The sequence below is a fragment of the Rhamphochromis sp. 'chilingali' genome (genome assembly GCF_963969265.1).
Source record: "Rhamphochromis sp. 'chilingali' genome assembly, chromosome: 4".
Classification (NCBI taxonomy): domain Eukaryota; kingdom Metazoa; phylum Chordata; class Actinopteri; order Cichliformes; family Cichlidae; genus Rhamphochromis; species Rhamphochromis sp. 'chilingali'.
Window position 1 is genome coordinate 16,520,403 of NC_137948.1, and position 15,838 is coordinate 16,536,240.

General features: G+C 39.2%; 2 protein-coding genes across 7 annotated transcripts; one reads left to right on the forward strand and one right to left on the reverse strand.

Annotated features, from left to right (window-relative positions):
• Window positions 1-638: 638 nt before the first annotated feature.
• LOC308395939 (uncharacterized protein) lies at window positions 639-4,094 on the reverse strand. 6 transcript variants are annotated; one of them, XR_013971489.1, is made up of 4 exons: window positions 3,879-4,094; window positions 2,320-2,370; window positions 1,964-2,059; window positions 639-1,415 (listed from the first exon to the last, which is right to left on the reverse strand). XR_013971489.1 is itself a non-coding variant. In XM_080880999.1 (4 exons), the coding sequence occupies exons 1-4, from the start codon at window positions 3,541-3,543 to the stop codon at window positions 1,098-1,100; spliced, it is 480 nt and encodes a 159-aa protein (XP_080737125.1). In that variant the 5' UTR covers window positions 3,544-3,863; the 3' UTR covers window positions 639-1,097. The 6 variants fall into 6 exon arrangements, 1 of the variants encoding a protein (XP_080737125.1); XR_013971490.1 differs by having other exon boundaries at window positions 2,316-2,370; window positions 3,879-4,073; XR_013971491.1 differs by lacking the exon at window positions 3,879-4,094 and adding an exon at window positions 3,542-3,864.
• Window positions 4,095-7,245: 3,151 nt separating this feature from the next.
• LOC308396006 (uncharacterized protein) lies at window positions 7,246-13,701 on the forward strand (the record flags this gene model as incomplete). Its single annotated transcript, XM_080881066.1, has 18 exons — window positions 7,246-7,515; window positions 8,509-8,564; window positions 8,863-8,932; window positions 9,042-9,125; window positions 9,615-9,670; window positions 9,990-10,080; window positions 10,166-10,228; window positions 10,338-10,438; window positions 10,562-10,618; window positions 10,719-10,850; window positions 10,943-11,066; window positions 11,153-11,304; window positions 11,410-11,509; window positions 11,650-11,726; window positions 11,906-12,014; window positions 12,624-12,681; window positions 12,851-13,008; window positions 13,095-13,701. 18 exons carry the CDS (start codon window positions 7,246-7,248, stop codon window positions 13,098-13,100), a joined length of 1,764 nt encoding a protein of 587 aa, XP_080737192.1. The 3' UTR covers window positions 13,101-13,701.
• Window positions 13,702-15,838: the final 2,137 nt, after the last annotated feature.

The following is a 15,838-nucleotide window of genomic DNA, read 5'->3' on the forward strand; positions in this document are numbered from 1 at the left end:
GTTTGTCCCTCTTCTGAGAAGCTTGATAAGCAATAATATGGCCTCTAATAACGACTTTAAAGGACTCCCACAAAACAGAGTCTGAAACTACACCATTATCATTAAATTGTAAAAATTCTGCGATTTTAGTAGATAGGTAAACCGTAAAAGAGTCATTTAGATATAAAGAGGGGTTAAATTTCCAATTGTACACTGTAAAACCTAATAAGTTCACAGAACTCAAAAATTGTTGTGTAACAGATTACACAACAATTTTTTAGTGATGTTTTTAAAAGTTTTAAGTTTAACTAAAATAAAAATTATAGTTGCAGTTGCCTTAAATTACCTCAATGTTAACTCATAAATGTTGATATTCCTCTACTTATAATTAGGGAGTAATAAACTCAAAATGTTCAATTTTTTCAACTTAATTAAGGTGGGAAATACACTCAAAATATTTTACATATTGCAACTCATACGATGTGGGAAATAAACTCAAACTTTTTCATATTTTCTAACTTATAATATGGGAAATAACACTTAAAATCTTCAATATTTTTTAAAATACTGTGGGAAATACACTTACAAATAATTCTAAACTGTTTACCCAGTAAATTATAATCAGCTAAAAGTGTTAGAAAACATGAAAGTAACAACACTAACAATTTAACAACTTTTTATTAAACACAATGTGCTTTTAAAAAGGCACAAACAACAGAGCTCACTCATAAAAAAGTGCTTCATAAATAAAACAAGAGAAAAAGACTCCAAGGGTCTCCATCTCAATTCTAAAATTCAATAACATTTTCAGTATTAACAGCAATTGCAGCTATTAGAACATTGATGCATTTAACACTTACTGTACCTTGACAGCTGCAGCTCACTTTCTTTTTTAAAAATACATAAAAAAAACAGTACTGGTTTCCACTGCTGTACTTATAGGGAACAAACATCAAGGCAGTGCATTTACGTATTAGGCAACAGAACATTAAACATGAATAGTGAACTGAACAGTCATTCATCTTAAATGTGAGGTAGAAGAGGCAAATGATTAGGAAAAAAACAAACAAAAAAGCTTCCTCAATACTCAGCTTAACAAGTAGTCCATTCTGAGTGATTCACTCATTGAACAAATCATTCTTCAGCATCAGTAGACGCCCTTTCAGTGGTTTGTTGTCCTCAAGGCACATCACAACCTTCTGGATAAATGTGAATGTAAGCTCAAGTTTCTTTGGGTATTGTAGGTCTAATGCATAGATGTACCCAAAGAGCAGGAGAAATGAGTCAGCCAGATTTGTGGGACCATTCACAAGTATTTCATCCTCAACGACAATGCAGATGCTTTCGGGACTGAAGAGGGCCGAATCAGTAGTGTCATCCGTGACAACTGTCAGCAGAGCCACAGGAGTGTCAGTGAGGTCTGGACCATCTGCTGACTGCAAAACAAAAATAATACAAGAATGAGTTCAGCCCCACAAGGACACAAATCATGCTATTGATTAGAGGTGTGAATCTTCATAAGTCATTTCATACGTTTCTTTTAGGATTATAATGTCAACGATTTAATTTGATATTGCGATACATCATGATGCATTACAATAATCTTAATTTGGGTTTGGTTTCAAAACATATGTGTAAATAAATGTTTTCAATAATAAATATATGCCAAGATATTTGTTTTTGTTATTTACCAAACATTTCTCTGACCACAACATGGCACCTCCAAAAAAATAGAACACTTGAATTTTAAAAAGGGAGATAGTTTTTATCTGCAGATTTTTTTTGTATAATAATCTTTCAACTATTTTCATGTTTTCTGGTTTATGCGTAACAATCTTCTTGCAATCTTATTCAACAATAGTTGATATATGGGAGAAAACAAGTCAGATGAGGACTGTGTTGAACATCCTTCCTGATATACACCCTGGTTCTCCTTGAGTTCTGAGCGATGTCATATGGTTGATGCTGAGGCCAGTACACTTACATCACAAGTCCTGAATAACGTGGAGGCATCTTCACGCAGGTACACAGGAAGTGCACGAAGGACGAGGGCCCGTCTTGTATTTACATCATGCTGTTCCTAGATGAACACACAATATCTATTAGAATAGTATTTACACAAATGCAGAGTAAAAACAAAGTGTTGGATAGCCATGTTCTGATTGTCATTGTTAAAGATCAGGGGTGTCCAAACTTTTTGTGTAACGGGCTAAACCTGTCAATCTAGAAGGGTAACCCAAAAAAAATCTAAAAATTTTGAATAATTCAAGGCAAAATTCTCTAGTTTCTTTGTATTTATTTTTTATTTAAATTGGGACACAAATTATAAAACTCACCCACTGACAACTGGTGAAATGTTGACTCTCTGTAGCGCTCTTTGCAGTCTGATATCTGTAAACAATATGTGCACAAAGACGACTTATTAATGTTCAAAAACATTTTTTGCACAGCACACACACACAAGTAGTCAGCTGATCTCATCTGATGCAGATCTGCTCCTTGATCAAGTGACATTTGTCCGGATTTTTGGCACGAGTGACGTCGAATCAGCACCGCAGCTGGATGGCCCGATTTACATACCCAGCGCAGCTGATACTCACTACAATAATTTACTAAGATTATATGCACTCCTGTTATTAAGTCCAGTTCAGTCTGTTAATGTTAACCGTTTCAAACTAATGTTGATAGGTGTGTTGCTAAGCTTAATAACTTAAATAACAAACTTGAAATTTACCCGTCCTATTTTCCCTTTTATTGTTTTTTCTCTGTGCTGTAAATCTTCTGTCTAAGAAGAAATCTGAGGCTGCTGTTCTGAAAATAAGCTACCAAAGCTTTTTCTGAATGAATCAATAAAGATCCATTTATGGAAAGCTGTGATGAAAGCAGTTTTGTCTTTAATTATATTCAACAATATAACATATTCGACCACTTTTAAGTGATTTTGTGATCTTTAATACACTTTAATACACTAAAGTTAAGGTTATTTACCTAATTTCTAGTAAGTAGCCCTCAGTGAAAAAAGTTTGGACACCCCAGCCTTACAGGTTAGGGAGTATTTGTGATCCGCACAGTCTGCATCAATGATTCTTTCTTAGCCTGGGAGCAGAACGCGGCTCTTTATTTTCATTTCATTTCAATTTATCTAGCAAAGATCGATAGGGTCTGGCTTAAAGGTGTCAAGGAGGCGCCTCAGTCTGGCTGGTTGAGCCTTGTCGAATTAGCGCGAACAATTTAGCTGAACTTCGTTCGTAGCACCGAGTTCGACCAGTGTGTAATGTTAGGCTGAATCAGGCGATGCATTTTTCCGCAAGCCTTGACTTGTAGAGCTCGCTTAGTGGAATACCCCTCTAAACTGTTAAAAGGATTTCGAGATTATCTCACAACCACACATTTGAGACTACGAAAAAATACAAACGTGTCTAATTACCATCATGATAACACACTCATGTTGTTTATTATTGTTCGCTTCATGCTAGCACACACACACAGCTCAACAGCGTAAACTACTGACTGTGTAACACGGACACTTATTGAAATAAGTATACTCACAATACGCACGTACATTACCGGCGAATACGACAACCAGTGGAAAGTTTTAGTAGAAAGTTCAAATGCATGGAGCTAGAACTGCCACCGTCAACTTCCCGGGCAAGAATACAATGCATTATGGGAAATGTTGTCCCCCACGGAAAACCGCCAAAACGTTACATCATTCTAATTTGAAATAACATTACGTATTTGTCACATTAGAAAACTTCTAAAATTACAATTACTTGGATTCGAATTCATTTATAACAAACATTCACTGTGCACAAAGTACGAATATATTTCCAGTAAAAAATAAAAAAGAATGTTTATCGAAATTAAATTTAAACAAAACAAAAACACGTTAGACTTACCAAATTTAGGGCAGTTGATGAAAAAAAATAAGGTGGTGGTCGTGGTGGGTTGAAGTTGGGGACTCTTAATCCACACGGGCTGGCCAAAACTTCCCCGTATCAAGGTAAATTCAAGATGGCTGACTAAGCTTTCCTGAGGGAGCGACAAGACTCCACCCACCAGAACGTCACTAATATATGCTTCTTAAACTTTTTGAGCGTTCCAAAAAATTTAGCTAAAAAATATTGAGCCCTATTCAATTAAAGCTGCATAAAAGCCAACAGAGCTCAATACTTTATAGTTTGCTCAACTACAAAACGACATTTGAGTGTTATGAGCTTATTAGTTATGAGCTAGAACAACTGTTAGGGATTACAGTGTATTGGGGGGTATATAGGTTGAAGTCAATTACCGTTGAGAGAGGTGCGTGGTCCGAAACTAAAATACTGTGATAAGTGGAACTAACCACTTTCGAAATAAGCCTGGAATCAATAAGAAAATAGTCAATTCTACTGAAGCTGCCATGGACAGGGGAGAAGAAAGAGTATTGCTTTTCTAACGGATGCTGGTGCCTCCAAATGTCAACCAAGTCCAAAGATTTAGTAAGAGTATTGAGTACAGAAACAGCTCTCAAGGTTGGGGCCAGGGACGCAGAAGACCTATCCAACAATGGATCGAAATAACAATTAAAATCACCACCGATAATGATATTATGGTCATTGTATTGTGAGACAAGATTGAATATTTTACTAAAGAAGTCAGGGTTGTCAAAATTAGGGGCATAGATGTTCAAGAGGACTACAGGGGTGGAGTTGACTGTACCTGTAACAAGTATGAACCTCCCACCTGGATCACATATCTGAGTTTTGAATATAAAAGGAATAGTTCTGCGAACAAGAATGGCAACCCCTCTCGCCCTGGAAGAAAAGGCGGACTGGTACACCTGTGACACCCATACCGATCTTAATCGCCTCTGCTCTGAAGGTTGGATATGGACTCGTTTCTTCTTTCTGCATCAAGTAAGGAATGTAGTGAAAGTTCCCAAGAGGTTAAAAACACCACTGAAAAAATGCCATCAGACCTGAGTTGGGACACTTGGATTATGGAGCTTCTGGACCAAGAGAGTGGATGGGAGCATGTGTTTAATAAGTAAGAGAATAACGTCCCCCAAAATGTTTAAACTTCAAACCTCATGCATACATTAGTGATGGGCAGATGAAGCACTGAAGCTTTTCATCCAATTGGTTCACCCCAGCGCAAAGCTTCTTGAAGCTTTATTTGCTCTAGTAGGACACCTACTGGACGTAAAAATATTAGTTGGCATGAATTTGAAGAGTGTGGCCTTTTGCACACAGCCTGTAAATGTCAACAACAAAAGGAGTGTGTAAAACATGTATATTGTAGTGATGCAGTATACTGTGTATATTTATACTGGCAGTATGGAAAATGATTATTTGGAAATGCTTAAAATGGAAATGATCATTTACTGTGAGGTGAGGTGTGGTTGGGGTGTGGACAGTGGTTGTGCTTTTGTAACGTTGAGGTATGGACAGCTACACACTGAGGCGTCAGTCCTGCCCATATTTTATTCAGTAAAAACTAAATTTTCACTGCTTTTATGACCTTTTTAGTGGGGAGAACATAGCTAGGATTTAATGATTTAACAAATCTTATAAATCCTTTGTCCTCCACAATGCTAAATGGCTGGGAGTCCTCAATCACCATGCTAACCAGGTTTTCATCTATTTGAGATTGTTCTCCTGAGGAAAGACAATAAAAACAAAGCACAAATATAAATATCACACACGTAACTTATTACAGTTGTATAATATTGTTATATCATTTAGTAACATTACGGCATGCTATTATTATCATGGCATTTGATGGCTCACCTGGTCTTGCTCAACAATCGCTGTTCCCCTTATTCTCATGCAAAGCTCTGTAGTGCCTAAGCATGGATGAGGTGTTGTTGTTATATCCCAGCTCCCTGGCACATAGCAAACACTTCACCTTGTACAAAAGTAAATACAGCTTAACATAAATTGTATTGCACCATCAGTATTATGAAAATACATCTTCTGTAGAAATACCTTGTTGGGAGGAATAAGATCAAAATGTTCCCACACAGGGGAGGACATCCTCCTCTTCTTAGCTGGCTCCATTCTCTCCTGAGTTTCTCTCCTCACTCTCATAAACCTCCAAACTGCCTCCCAGCTGTCTCCAACTCTCACTAACCGCAGCTCTCCATCAAACACCCACATTTTGATTGAAGTCTGAGGGGTTTGTATCGCTGTCACATCTCGCGGCAAAGTTCGAACCACTTCATGAACCAGTCACGTGGTACAGCCGGGCAGCGAGGCTTCGGACGTCATCATTTTCAGCTCCTCCCATAAATGAAGCAAGCCTCGATACGTGCATCGCGGAAACGCCCCCTCCATTACTCGACACATCACTAGCATACATGCACATCTAGTGCTCAGCGTCTAATTGTGTGTTTGTGTTTTTACCTTTTTGCAGTAGCGTAGTGAAACATTTGGGCGGTGGATAAATAATGGAAAATAAAATTCAGACTAGAGACGGCTTCAGGTCAGTACACGTGGTGCACAAGGACCAAAGCTCACCTTCTCAACCTGGACAAAATGAATTATTTTACACTGATACTGTAAACTTTTGTTTGTGTGTCAGGTTTCCATACATCGGAAACAGCTGCTGCATCTGTAATTCTGTCCATCCTGAGGAGAGTCCACACTCTACATCAGATCCTTGGCTCACCTATAATGATGCACAGGTGCTGCACACAACTGGATCTGCAGCTTGTGAGGAACAGCAGCATATACGAAGGGGATAAATAGAATAAATAGGAATAAAAAATAAAAATACAAGTGAATTGCACATTTCAAGTATTGAGTCTATTGCACTGTTGACTATTTACAAAAGTATTGCACAAAAGGTATTGCACAGTGAGGTGAAGAGGCACTACAGCTTAGTTGTTCCCCCCTCCTTTGTCCTCCTGTTTCCCCTCCCTCTCCCCTCCAGAGAGGAGTTAAACAGTCTGATGGCGTGTGGGACAAAGGAGTTTTTAAGTCTGTTAGTTCTTGTCTTTGGGAGAAGCAACCTGTCACTGAACAGACTCTTCTGGTTGTTAATGGCCATGTGCAGAGGATGCCCAGCATTGTTCATAATGTCCATCAGTTTCTTTAATGTCCTTTTCTCTGCCACTGTCACCAGAGTGTCCAGCTTCATGCCGACCACAGAGCTAGCCCTCCTGATCAGTTTCTCCAGCCTGGATGAGTCCTTCTTTGCTGTGCTGCTCCCCCAGCACACCAAAACAAAACAAAAGAGATCGTTGACTTCAGGAGAGCACAGTGGGATCACTGCCCACTTAACATGAATGGATCCTCTGTGGAGGTCGTCAAGAGCACCAGATTTCTTGGTGTCCACCTGGCGGAGAACCACTCCTGCTCCCTCAACACCAGCTCCATAACCAAGAAGGCCCAGCAGCGTCTCTACTTCATGCAGAAGCTGAGGAAAGCCCATCTCCCACCATCCATTCTCACCACCTTTTACAGTGGGACTAATGAGAGCATCCTAAGTAGCTGCATCACTGTCTGGTATGGTAACTGCAGCGTATTGGATCGCAGTACCCTACAACGGATTGTGAGAGCAGCTAAGAAGGTCATTGGAGCCCCTCTCCCCTCCTTATAACACCCGCTTGCTGGAGGACCCCACACAGCCTTCAAACACACTCTTCACCCTGCTGCCTTCTGGAAAGAGGTCCCACAACATCCGGGCCCTCGCTACCAAACTACGGAAAAGTTTCTTCCCACAAGCCGTCAGACCCCTGAACACTCAGTGACTGCACTGGCACACGCACACCTTCACACATGTCACTACCAAGCACTTATCTGCAGTATCTCACACTCATATACATACATACAGACACCAAGTTACTTTTGCACAATACTCAGCATTTTGCACATTTCCATTGTCTTGTGTCTGTTTCGTCCTGTTCTGTCACGTTTTGCACTGTTTTGTCTTGTTTATTTTTGCAATTTATGCACACTGCACTTTATGTAGTCCTGGGTTTGTCCGTATATGTCATATATAGCACCAGGGTCTCGGAGGAACGCTGTCTCGTTTCACTCTGTACAGCACCTCTGCACGTGGTTAAAATGACAATAAAAGCCACTTGACTTGACCTGTTTTGTGTAGCAGTTGCTTGGAGACGAGCACCATACAGTTCAAATGAGCATACATTCCAAAATATGCAAATTTGCCCCATACATCATAATGCTGATGTTTGCTGTTCAGGGTATGAACATTCTATGCTGAAAGTTTATAAATATACAACCTTTGACTGCTTGTTTTCAGTTGAACTTTTGCAAAGCTGAGGAGATTTTGGCTGCGATCACATCAAGTCCAAAGATGTTTAAACTTCTTTTTCACAGAAAGGTAAGTTTGAAGAGACTCGCAGCACATTTCTATGAATATTTTCTTATGGTAAACAAGCATTTTTGAAACTTTTAAGGAAGCTTCTTGGATGATTTCTGTAAAAACTGAATTTTGAATCCAAATGAAGGATTTTGTATTTTCATACCATATACTTTGTTTTATGCCATTACTGATGTTGCTTTTCTTGTTTCTAAACAGAAACCACACAAACAAAACGTGGCAGAGAAGGAAATTCCTTCTACGTCTCATCAGAGGTAAAGAAATGCGCCAGTCTTTAATGCTGCTGGAGATATTTATAGCAGTGGTTGAGTTGGAGCTCTTTTATTTCCCTTTTATTGGTGTTTTGTATTTACATCTTTTTTACTACTTCTAGTCTTGTCTATAATTTATATTGATTCAAAGATTAGCGTTTGAAAATGTAGAGTGTAAATGTACAAAATACATGATTTTGTTCCATTACAGTTATTAATTTTTATCTGCAATCTCCAGCATGTACTCCTTGTTAAAAATTTGCACTTTGAAAAATAACATTTACACTTTTGTCCTCATCAGCATCCCGGATGCTCCTGTTACTGAAAATGGTCAAAAGAAGAGAAAATGGAGACACCTCTGCTGTTCCTCGGTTTGCTTTTACACAAAACATATGAAATGCACATTCTCTTTAAATTGCACTTGTTAATTTAAAGTGACTTTACTTTTTTAATAAACGTATGTTTGTTCGTCCTCTGCAGCAAACTGACAGCGATGCAGAGGCAGAGAGCAACACTGTGAAGACACAAAAAAAGTGTCGCTGGTTTCTTTTTAAATTCTGGAAGGTATGTTTTATGGAAAGAGTCACTGTCATCAAGCATTTACTCATCACAGTTAAATGAGAAGAATTAAGAGCAATTTAGCACACAGCTATGTCCTCAAATTAAGTTCAAAGATGTTTAAACGTTTTTTTTTTCACAGAAAGGTAAGTTCAAAGAGACTTGCAGGATGTTTCTCTAAATATTTTTTATGGTGAATAAGCATTTTTGAAGCTTCATGGATGATTTCTGTAAAAACTGAATTTTGATCAGAACCAAATGAAGGATTTTGTATTTCATAGGACAAACTTTAAAACTCAGTTTAAGGCATGAATAAATTGTTTTTATTTTATTTAAAGATATTCCTATATCTGCTTCATGAGCTGACAGCTCACTAAAGTGATAAATAATATGAAATAATACCAAATTCTCTAACTGGACACTTTTCATGGAGAGACCCACTTGGTATGTTTGTTTTATGCCATTACTGATGTTGCTTTTCTTGTTTCTAAACAGAAATTACACAAACAAAACGTGGCAGAGAAGGAAATTCCTTCTACGTCTCATCAGAGGTAAAGAAATGCGCCACTCTTTAATGCTGCTGGAGATATTTATAGCAGTGGTTTGGTTGGAGCTCTTTTATTTCCCTTTTATTGGCATTTTTCTTCCACCTTGTGTATTTACATCTTTTTTACTCCTTCTAGTCTTGTCTATTATTTATATGGATGCAGAGATTAGCGTTTGAAAATGTAGAGTGTAAATGTATAAAATACATGATTTTGTTCATGTTGGTATTCCATTACAGTTATTCACTTTTATTAGCAATCTGTATTAGCAAAATGTACTCCTTCTTATAAATTTCCACAACATTTACACTTTTGTCCTCATCAGCATCCCGGATGCTTCTGTTGCTGCCACACCAGCTAACCCTGAAAATGGCCAAAAGAAGAGAAAATGGAGACACATCTTCTGCTGTTCCTCGGTTTGCTTTTACACAAAACATATGAAATACACATTCTCTTTAAAATGTACTTTTTAATAAACTTATGTTTGTTCGTCCTCTGCAGCAAACTGACAGCGATGCAGAGGCAGAGAGCAACACTGTGAAGACTCTTTTTAAATCCGGGAAGGTATGTTTTATGGAAAGAGTCACTGTCATCAAGCATTTACTCATCACAGTTAAATGAGAGCAATTAAGAGCAATGAGGCACACAGCTATGTCCTATATATTTATATCAGGTAAGAAGCACCACGGAAACGATCCCAGCAGACCTGAGTTGGGACACTTGGATTATGGAGCTTCTGGACCAAGAGAGTGGATGGGAGCATGTGTTTAACAGGTAAGAGAAAGACGTCCTCCAAAATGTTTCAACTTCAAAGCTCATGCATCCATGCACATACACTGCTCAGCATCCTGACATCTTTCCTAATTTTGTGTTTGTGTTTTTACCTTTTTGGAGCAGTGTAGCATGCGGTGGAGAAATAATAGAAAGTCAAACTGGGACTATAGACTGCTTCGGGTGAGTACACGTGGTGCACAAAGACCAAAGCTCACTTTGTCAAAGTGGAGAAAATGAATTCTTTTACACTGATACTGTAAACGTTGTGCGTGTGTGTCAGGTTTCCAAACATCGGAAACACCTGCTACATGAACTCCTGCCTGCAGAGCCTCCTCAACATTGAGGAGTTCATAAGAGACATCAGGCGTCAGGAGGTTTTGTGGAGCACAGATCCAGAAGCTCAGCTCTTAAGGTGCGCTACGTCAACCTTCTACTTTCTTCAAAAACCTGAAGAACAAAGAGATCTAACAGCAGAAATGTCTGTTTACCCTTTCCTTTCTACAGAAGGCTCATTGATGTCAGGGACTGTCATGAGTCAACAGATTATGGCCTTAAAGATCACCACCTAAGAGCTTTTAAGAAGGCATTCAGCAGTCAAGCTCCTGAATACACCGGCAGTGCACAGAAAGTGCGTCAGCTATTTGGACATTTTGTTTTTTTGCTTTACCTTCTGATTTTGATGTACTGTTTTAAATCTCTCTGCTTTTCTTTCAGGACGCTCATGAATTCCTAACATTGTTCCTCAATGAGGTCAAAAGGCTCGCACCTCACCTGGAGAGGAACGCAGCTCTCCTGGGCCAAAGTTATACCTGCCCAGTAGAAGAGCATCACATTTTTAAAATGGAAAACATGAGGACATGCAAGAGGTAAGCCTGTCTTTCAGAAACGCAGAGCTGGTTGCAATATTTTCATATACCTCTTTTCCACCTACCTGATCTTTACTTTAACTACGTTACTCCTGAAATGTGTAGCTGTGGTCACCAATCATCACAGCACGAGGACTTCACCAGCTTGTCTCTTGACCTTGTTCCAGAGGGGTCTATTATAAACATGTTAGAGACATACTTGAAGGTAAGATCACAAATTCCAATAGAGTTGTAGTGTCAGCGATCTTAACACACCTTTTTTGTTAGTGTTTGTGCGTATGTGTGTGTGCATATGTTGAGATTTCTTTCTACCATAAAGCCTGTTTTCTCTGTGCTGTTGTTCAGGAACAAGAAATAGAATTTCGCTGTGATTGTGGAGGGACGGCCTCAGAACTGAAGTCGTCTTTTGATACACTGCCAAGGTGAGTAAGGTCACATCAGAAGTGATCGACTGACCAGGTTTCCAAACTGTGGCGCATCAAATATCAGAGTTTTTCGAGACAATACTTGAGCAGTCGTTTTCTCCCATCTTCTGTTTGTGTTTGACACTCATTCTTCTTATTTTCTACCTTGTTTGTGTTTTTTTTTTCTTTTCTGCCAGAGTCCTGATCTTGCATCTGAAGAGGTTTGGCTTTACACAAACCTACAACATTAAGAAGGTGGATGACCCCGTCAGGCTGCAGAGGGACTTGGTGGTGCCATCCAATCAGGTAAAAACAGACTGCAGAACGTCTCAGGCTACGTCCACACTAGCCCTGATAGATTTGAAAACTCCGTGTCCACACTAGTGTTTTCAGTCATTTTCAAATAGTTGTGCGTCTGCATTGAAACGGCCGAAAACGCTTACGTTCCAGTCCTGCGCATGCGCAAAAGTGAGTGAGGATTACAGAATTTGAAGAAAAGCTATCCGGAGCATGTACAAACTGATATTAATCTTTTTTAGGGCTGTCAAAGTTGAGAGCAATCAAAACAACCGCTGTATAATGCACTCGGCTATCTTTGTTTAATTGCTCACATGACTGCATCACATGGCTAAAATGCGTCATCGTTTTAGAAAGTCTGCGTTTTCGAGTGTCCACACTGCGACGGGACAACTCCGTTTTGAAATGTGTGCGTTTTCGAGAGCGTTTTCAAGATGCTGTGTTTTTCCTTGAGGAAAACGCCATCTCAGTGTGGACGGGAGGTCAAAGCGGAGAGAAAACGATGTGTTTTCAAACGAAAACGCATTAGTGTGGACGTAGCCTCAGCAAATCAGCTTAATTATGGCTCTGATGTGAGACTTTGTGAAACTAACACTCTTTGGATTTGTTCCTTCTCAGGGTGGTGGCTGTTATAGTCTTGTCAGCATCATCAATCATTATGGAGGCACAGAGTCAGGTAAAACAACAGACTTGTTACAAACAGAAAATGAAAATTTTCTACTTTTCAGTGAAGGACTCACACACAAAAGCTTTTGATGTTCTAAGAAGCACTAAGTCAAAATCACTGTTTGCTTGAATCAGCTGACTTCCAGAAGTTGGATTCATTTGTCTTAATGTGATTTCAGGACACTACATCTGTAGTTCTGTCCATCCTGAGGAGAGTCAGCACTCTACATCAGATCGCTGGCTCACCTATAATGACGCACAGGTGCTCCACACAACCGGATCGGCAGCTTGTGAGGAACAGCAGCACTCGGCCTACATGCTGTTTTACAAGAGAAACGTAAGAAGACACAGCATCTCATCCTGAAGTGAGAGAATTTTTAAATGTCCTGTTACCTTGTTAACCAGTTTTGTCTTCATTCTCAGTTCTGAAACAGGAAATGGAAGGAAGGTCATCATCATGCTGAGAAGAAACAACACTCGTCCCAGCCCACCATCGCACACTGGAGGACAAGTACTGGTAAGTATTGCCCTCAGGAGGGAGGGTCCTCCCAGAGAGCCTGGTCCTCCCAAGATTTCTTCCTCCAGGAGGGAGTTTTTTCTTGCCACCGTCGCCCCACATTCACTGGTCTCATCAGCAGGGACATTTTTAACATCCTAAGACCTGAACTCTTTCATGGCATGCATTTTTAATTTCTCTGTGCCATTTGGGTTGATTGGGACCTGATGAATGTGAAAACAAAGACATCAGATTCGGACTATCTTTTTTTTGTTTCTCAAAAAAATGAGATCCACATATGAGGACATTCATTTTAAAGTTCGATTGAACAGGGGCAGTGTAATGTCCTCCCTCATAAGTGGATATCAGGTTTTTGAAGAGCAAAATTTTGTATTTTGGTCTCATAAATGTTATGTCCACATATGTGGACACCAGGTCCTAGGAGGTTAAAACAAAATCTACTAGTAGTGCAGCACTACTAGAGATCGTCCTTTTCTAGACCAGTGTTTGGCTTGCTCTCTGGAACAACAAATTAGTGCTGTCAGCGTTAACGTCATTTTAACTAATGACGTTTACGCTGACAGCACTAATTTGTTGTTATTATTATTAATATTATTATTAATTTATTTGTAAAATAAATTACATTTAAAAAAACAAAGAAATTATTTGATTCTTTATGTTATTTTGTTTTATTAAAATCAAAATAACAACAAAACAAAAATAACTAATAAAAAAATATTAAAAGTATTCAGCAGTGTTTTGTGAAATTTGTAATGAGCCTTAGTTAAGTTGATGTCACAGAAGTTTCTGAATCATTTAGATTGTTCAACAAACTGATTCACTCAGGTAAAGATGGTAAGCTGGAGCAATGGTACGCTTGGAGTTCAGTTTAAGTTTTCAGACAAACATTCACTCGATCAGTTGCAGCTTCTGCTTTTAAATAAATGATTTAGCTGCAAATGTTTAGCTGCAGGTAGCAAAGTCCAAAAGTGACAACATTTCCACTGCAGTCTCTCCAGAAATGGCTTATAAACTTTTGACCAAATTAGACATTTATCCTTGGATCATTGACAACCCTGTAGGGTGAAAATCTTTAATTGTACCTTTTATAACATTTTAACAAGTTACTGTCTCCTGCTGCATGTTTCCTGTTTTGGCTGAACTTCATCAGCAAAGCCCTCAAAGCAGCATATGAAAGAAAGTCATCTTTCATTGTTGTCTCCAGCGTGTTAAAAGAGAGATCGAGCTCAGTGATGAGTTTTGAAGCAGCTGCAGGGACTTCTCGAAGGTTTTGGCTCAAACAGTCGCAGGATGTTGTTCACAGTGGTGACACTGTTGACTGGTGATTGACAAGCACTGAGATACTAACATGACAAACACAAGAAACATCATGACTTATTCTCCTGAGTGCCTGCAAAACACAAACACAAAATCAAACTCAAAGCTTTTCTCTCAGGTGCTGGTGTGGCACAATCTAATGATAAGAAAGGTCATGCTTACAGCTTTTGGAGCACAGCTGCACAAAATAACAGCTTTTGGAGCACAAAATGCATTACAGGTAAACCCAGTACCCAAACATGTTAACAAGGATAAAGAAAAAACCTGAAACAAAAGCAGGTAGTGTGGTGATTTATGTTGTGAGGATGCTTTCACTCCCATCAAAGTCGCCCAGTGTTGAGAACCCAAATGAGCCCAAAAACCTCAAGTGGCTGCAACCAACAGCGAACGTCAAGAAGTGGATACTTGCATGTTGAGCCAGAAACATGCAGAAAACCCAAAAGAGGCAAGACAGCACACCTTGGTGCCACTCAGGCAGTACGAACACCTGGAAAGAGGAGCCCACAGTTCAGACCCAAGGACACTGGTAAGGACACCAGCCAGCCAGTTATAAGTCTAGTTTTAATTTTCATTTTAGTTAGTGTTATGGCCTGTCTAAGGGTGGCCAGACCATAATATAAGGGTGATCCACCCCTGTCTGACCCCAAGCAGCACATCACACAACCAGTACAATTTTGATGGTGATTTTTTTTCACAGTGATTGAATTCTAACAAAGGAAAGGAGCGAACTACAGCTTCGGGGTGGACCCCAAAACAACAAACAAAAGGGACCGTATCTAAAGGATGTACAAAACTTATTTATGAAAAGAATAAAACCAAATAACAATGTCTTATCTCCCTAACTAACAAAAACATGAGAAAAGGGTAATCGAATAGAGTGAACTATAGACTGTATAAAAGATAGGACCATTGCAACTTTACTGCAGCACTTCACCCTTTCACATAGTCCCAGCTCTTCTCTGTCATGTTTTATGGTGCTGCAAATGTCTTCAGTTGGTGAAAGGTCTGGGCTGCTGGTGTCTTGTTGTGCTTGCTATGCATCCCTGACTCGTTTCTTCTTTCTTTTTTTTTCTTTTTTTTTAATGTATTTATTTATGCAAGTTTCAAATTTTTTTTACACATTCACAAACAGCGGGACAGAAGAACACAGACAATAAAGACAATAACAACCAAAAAAAACAAACAAACAAACAAAAAAAACAGAGCAACAAACCACACAACAGGGTACAAGGCCAGCACTTATTAAAAACAGCAGAGAAGCAAACAAAGCAACTGGTATACATGTCAAACAACTCACAATCTAGTGAGTCCAATCCACAAGATCAAATCCAAA

Coding starts and splice junctions, on each gene's coding strand:
- LOC308395939 (XM_080880999.1), bottom strand. Junction 2,060..2,319: donor CAACATTTCACCAGTTGTCA/GTGGGTGAGTTT, acceptor GTGTTCATCTAG/GAACAGCATGATGTAAATAC. Junction 1,416..1,963: donor CGTTATTCAGGACTTGTGAT/GTAAGTGTACTG, acceptor TTTGTTTTGCAG/TCAGCAGATGGTCCAGACCT.